This window comes from Taeniopygia guttata, chromosome 1 (genome assembly GCF_048771995.1).
Source record: "Taeniopygia guttata chromosome 1, bTaeGut7.mat, whole genome shotgun sequence".
NCBI lineage: Eukaryota > Metazoa > Chordata > Aves > Passeriformes > Estrildidae > Taeniopygia > Taeniopygia guttata.
Genome location: NC_133024.1, coordinates 42,241,600 through 42,247,599, shown reverse-complemented (window position 1 = coordinate 42,247,599; position 6,000 = coordinate 42,241,600). Strand labels below are relative to the sequence as shown.

The window sequence follows — 6,000 nt, the reverse complement described above, 5'->3', positions numbered from 1 at the left end:
AGTGTCTGGCCATAAAAATCTGCATGTTTATGCAGAGCAAGAAAATAACGTTACAAAAAATTACTTTTTGAAAAAAAAAAACCTTATTTCAAATGCTGTCTCTCTTGAAAATTCAGAATTTATTTTCACGCTTACATTTTCTACAAAGAGCAAAGTAATCAAAATGAACTGAATCTGGAGGATAATGAAGCACACCTGCAGAATTAGGCAGCAGTTAAGGATGACAGTCTCAATTGATGTTTTATACATGGTTCTATCAATTCTGCCAAGAACCACTTATCTTCTTTGTAGAATGCAGCACTATAATCCTGTAAAACTCCCATAAAGGGCACTCTATGCTGACTTGCATAACCATCTTTTCAACTTTTTTGCAAATCATCTCCTTATTGCAGTGTCTTGGGTAAAGATGTTTGTTTAAAGTTGAGCTGTTGCCTGGATGTTTTCCAGATCACACATATAACAACAATATATATACACTACCTCTGTTGATGCATCTCTGATTTCTTTTCTAAGATGAGCAGACTTGATTAACATCAGTGGACTTGATCCCGTAACATAGCAATAATCTACATCCTGTGTAAGTTTACAGACTCTGTAAGAGGCTGAGGGAACTCACATGATCCACTTTTCAGTTACAGATTTTCACATCAAATGGCCCCTGCACCCGTCTCTTGTCACACAGGTGCTAACTGCCTTGAACCCAGTTTTACCCCCTGAAGTTCCTAATCCACTTGACCAATTTTGATGTAAGATACAAAAAGTTTTGAACAAGTCCAAACTAAAACACATCTATTCACTTTTAACAATCCTTTCATTGAAACTTTTCATTAAAACCAAAACTTTCAAAATTTATTTTTTGGTCAGAAACTATTAATAAATACTTCTCAAAAACACTGTGTTGATATGCCACCTAGGACAGCAGATCTAATCTAAGACCAAAATCTGAGAATTTGAAAAATGGGAGGATGGGTCAGTGCTGTTCCATAGGGGAAAAGCCTACCCAGAGTGATGGTCAATTAAAAAACAAATTTATCTTAGAACTGTGAAATTACATTAATTTATTTGTACACACTAACAACACTTATTTCAGTATGTGCCTCCACAGCACAGAGAGTCAGAAAAACTTCTGACTTTAAGAAGGATCATTCACATTCATAAGGACTCAGAATGTCCTGCTGGCATTTTAGTGGCATGCTTTTAGCCAAAAATTCCATAATGATCCAGCTGCTCTTTCCCACTGAGGTAAAAGCAAGTATAACAATTGTGTCCATTTGCACTGACATGAAAAAACCTGACTCAAGTGGCTCTTCAAAAGGCATTACCATCACCTAACCTTACTGCTATTAAAATTAAAAATGAGATTAACCTTATTTTTCAAATAGTTCAGTGTAAATTAAAAGAGAAAAAAAATCACACCATAAGAAACTGCAGCCTTCTAGAAAATTCTTTATAAACCACTCTAAACTAAGATTTTACTTCATGGAGAACTAACCAAAACAAACTCTTTCTAATTAGATACAGCATTGAAAACTATCATATTCCTTGCAAGAAAACCAAGCACAATTTTCTAATTTAACAAAATTAGCTTGTCCTCTACTTACATGCAAGCACAGTATTATAAATAATTTCTTTAATACTTTTAAAACTCTTTCCAATGAAAGAAAATTTCTGGTTTGAGACACTGCTTTCATGCAAAAACAACTAATCTGTATTATGAAAATAATTCTCTTATCCCCAGAAATCTAGATTGGAAATTCTACTATTCAGCTCATCCCATATTTGCAGTTTGATTGATTGTCCTAACAAAAAAGTTTGCAAATTCAAACTGTCTGGCAAAGCTGCAATTGATGGGTCCAGTGACTGACTGGCATATACTGGACCTCTGTGGATTGCAAATCATTCATTGCAAGTTGAATTTCATTTTTCTAAAAGACAAACAATCTGGAATGCATGACTTAGAATTTGTATATAAAATATTCTGTATTTTTTTTTAAACTTCAGATTTGAAGTTACTGAACATCTAATTTAGCCCCTGTGGAGACTGGAGGGAAGAGTCATTTCTACAATGATTTGCCATTTTGGAGGGGATAAAAAAGCAAAACATTAAAAACTATGATTAGCATGCAGGATGAGAGAGTCATAGAAATGTAAAAAAATATTCATCAGCATTAGAAGTGGGAGACTTTAGCAGCGTGTTTGAATTCAGAATTATTCAATGGAGTTCAGTTCAATACAAGGCGCAGCATAGCTGTACACAGCCCCAAATTCAATGAAAATGTAGGACAGAAGGTAATTATTTTTCTGCAAAGGTCATTCTGTTCAGTGTGTTTTCATAAATTTAGATGGACCACATTATATCTATGATTTCTAGAAAGAAGAGTGAGAGGTAATGGCACAAAACAGGATGTATTTTGAAAAAGAAGACAAAATATTCTAGAAGTGTATTCAAGATCTGCATTTTACTGAAGGTTCCTGGAGATCTGTTCTGTCATCAGATGTTACAAGACTATCTGGAAAAAAGTAAATAGCTTTCTTTTTTTCTTTGGGTTGCCCCCCATGACTGATGCAAATGCAAGTACAAGAAAATTGAAATGCTGCTTGGCTTGCATCTATTGCTGAAGATTAAAAAAAAAGAACTGTTAAAAGACAAATACTAAGTTGCATACAGGAAGCTTTAATTAACAAAGATAAGAAGTGAAAAGACCATGAAATACTTGTAAGTTAATTCCCTGTCTCAAACTATTTTTGCACACATGTAGCTCCAAGACTACTACAGACCTTTTCAGCCTGGCATTACACAAACACCAAGTATTGTACACCATAAGAATCTGTGGCATTTATTTATTTGTCCATCTGAGGATAAATGAATAATTTTTGTAAGAGAAAAAGCAGTATCATAATTTAAGTTTCAGCAGAAATGAGTATGGAAACACATTTTTATACACTAAACACTTGTGCACTAATAAACAACATTATTATACAACTGCTTTCTGTTCCTAGCCTGCAGAATTACTGAGGTGTAAGAACCACAGGCAAGGAGATGCAAAAAGGCATGTTGGTTTAGGCTTCTCATTCAGAATTTCTTCATGTAAGGAAATGTCTTCCTTACATCCTTACAATTCCAATGAAGTGTCATTAAAATCAGGTTGTCAGCTTAAATAGAGAAATATACATTTAATTTACATATATGCACTTAGTCCCAACTTCAAATTAAACGGGATAACAGCATAAGAAGTCTGACAAATTTCTTTTTCTTATACACAATCTTATCTTGAATGCGAACTCTGTTTCACTGGACCCTCCTGCTTTGAACAGAAATTGTCCCAATATGCAGAATCCTCAGGTGTGACAGGAATACCAGATGCAACTAAATCTTCAAAAGTCAATAATGTAAATTGTGGTTGGTTAGGCTCCACGGAACGGACCTAAAGAAAATACATATTAGCATAACATGAATCAAAAAATATCAATTTTCTACCTGTAAAATTCTCTGTCACATTTAAACTACACGTTGCTTATTGAAGAAGACAGTCTATATTTGAGACTAATGTCACTTCCCCTCATTTAGGCTATGCAGTAACTATTAGAAGCATGTAATAGGCCACACAGAAAAAATCAAGCTTTTTGTTGAAACACAGTTCACAAAACTGAGGGAACAAGGGCTATAAAATGCTGCAAGTATGACAGAATGACTGTTTAAGTCCAGTAAAGAAGAGAAAGACCACCATCAAACAAATTGTACTTCATTCTTCAGGAGATATTACTTGAAACAACTGTGCAAAGATTTATTCCACTAGGTGTGCCTATTTGTATTCATTTTAATACCAGTAGTCACTGATGTTTTGCGTGCTTGTCTCAGACTCAAGTGCTTCTTAAAAATGAAAGTGGACACAATCAACCTGCAATTATCCATATTAAAACCAATTAAATGTGGACTGAGATATTAGAGATGATGGTGTCACAGTCTCCAGTTGCTTTCATCACTCCAAGAAAAAAAACAAAATCACATTTCAAAGAAGAAAAATATTTGGGTTGGCTTTTTTTTTTGAGCACACTACTGTGCAGCCTGCTGTATGCCATCTCCAAATGTAATTGTCTGCAGACAGCAGGGCAGACAGTACAGCTTGCGTGAATCAAACATAAATATAGCTGAGTCTTCTAAATGTGCATTTGCTGGAGCAACCTATTCTTATTGTTTAATATTTCATAAAATTCAGTATGGCTCCTCTGCAGTGGTGTTACTCAATACATTAGACAAACTGACTCATTTTTGATGAGCCTGTCAGGGTCTCTCTGTGTGACACCACAGTCCTCTGGTGTATCAGCCACTCCTCCCAGTTTGGTGTCACCAGCAAACCTGCTGAGCGTGCACTGCACCATCATCCAGCTCATTAATGAAGATGTTACATGGAACTGGACGCAGTACTGATCACTGGTAGCTGCCCTCCAACCAGACTTTGTACCTCTATCACCTTACCCTGGGCCGAAACATTAAGCCGGTTTCCAATACACCTCCCTGTCTGCATACACAGCTCTCAGTATTTTTCTAGGAGGATCTTAGGAGAGACAGTGCCAGAGACAGAAGGTACTGAAATATAGGTAGACAATTACCCCCTGCTCTAACCTCATCTACCAGGCCAGTCATTTCATGGCAGAAATTTACCAAGTTCATCAAGCATGACTTTCTCTTGGCAAAGCTATGCTGACAAGTCCTGATGATTTCTTTGTCCTTGCTATGCCTGGAAATGGTGTTCAGAATTAGCTGTTCTGCCACCTCTCCAGCAATCATGGTGAACCTGTCAGATCTGTAATTACCTGGGTCCTCCTTCTTCCACGTTTTCTTCCAGTCTTCAGGCACTTCTCCCAGTCCCCATGATCAAACAAAGACTATTGAGAGGGGCCTTGCAATGCCAGCTGTCTCCCATAAATATTACTGACTTACACCCATCCAGTTTGCTCAAGCATTCCCTGACCTCCTCTTTCTCCAAGGGCACATCTTCCTTGCTCCTTCCTCTTTCATCCCTGCAACCTGGGATTCCTGACATCCAGCCTTGCTAATCAATACTGATGCAAAGGTGGCATTCAGCACCTCAGCCTCTTTCAACATTGGTCTTTTTGAGTAAAACCATTTCCTCTGGCTTCTTTGCACTTACAGAAGTGCTTCTTGTTGCTTTGAATATCCCTGGTCAGATTAAATTGTATTTGGGCTTTAGCTGTTTAAACTTCATCCCTGGAAGCTCAGCTAGTATTTCTGTTTTCTTCTCATGTTATGCATTGTTGCTCTCACCCTCTGTATGCTTCCCTTTCTATGCCCAAGTTTGGCTAGGAGCTCCCTAGCCCCCTTCATCCATGCAGACCTCCTGGCTTTTTTACCTGACTTCATACACAGTGAGATGGAACTCTCTTCCCGAGATGATCCTTGAATGTTAAGCAGCTTTCTTGGGCTCAGCTTTCTTCTGAGGCTTTATCCCACAGGACCCCTCTTTGTCCTTTGAGGAGGAGAAAGTTTGCTCTCTTCATGTTAAGGGTTGTGAGTCCTCACTGCCCTAGGATCCTGAACTGCACTATCTCATGATCTCGGAACCCTGCAGCCACAGACAGATCTGTGACTCATCATGTTTATGCCTCATCCTAAGTGCACTGGTGTACTTCAGAGGCACTCCAGCAAGTTGAGTTTCAGAAGATTTGGAGAATTTGTTCATAATTGGGCCTTGTAGACCCTTCCTTGCTTACATCCAAGTGCTGGAGGTGACTCAGTCCAATGTCAGTTTTGAGGATTTTGTTATCTCTATCTGTCACACCAGTGAAGGTAGGTCAATAAATAGGCAAAAATCAAAAACTCTCCACTTCACTACTTGAGCAGTAGGCTACTATTAAGAATAAATGTAGAGACGACATAATGTTTTGTGCTGTTATAACAACACAGAAGAACTCTTAGCTGTCAATGCAGACTGCAAGCAAAAAGATTGAGCTGCCTCTCACTTTATGTCCTTACACAAG

The 6,000-nt window shown here is 37.7% G+C and overlaps 1 protein-coding gene across 1 annotated transcript in view; it reads right to left on the bottom strand.

Annotated features, from left to right (window-relative positions):
• Positions 1-1,430: 1,430 nt before the first annotated feature.
• AASDHPPT (aminoadipate-semialdehyde dehydrogenase-phosphopantetheinyl transferase) overlaps positions 1,431-6,000 on the bottom strand; it is a 28,267-nt gene continuing 23,697 nt past the window's right edge. Inside the window, exon 6 of the mRNA XM_030270127.4 lies at positions 1,431-3,425. Within this exon, the coding sequence (XP_030125987.1) occupies positions 3,267-3,425 (159 nt within the window). The 3' untranslated portion in view covers positions 1,431-3,266. The remainder of the gene's footprint in view (positions 3,426-6,000) is intronic.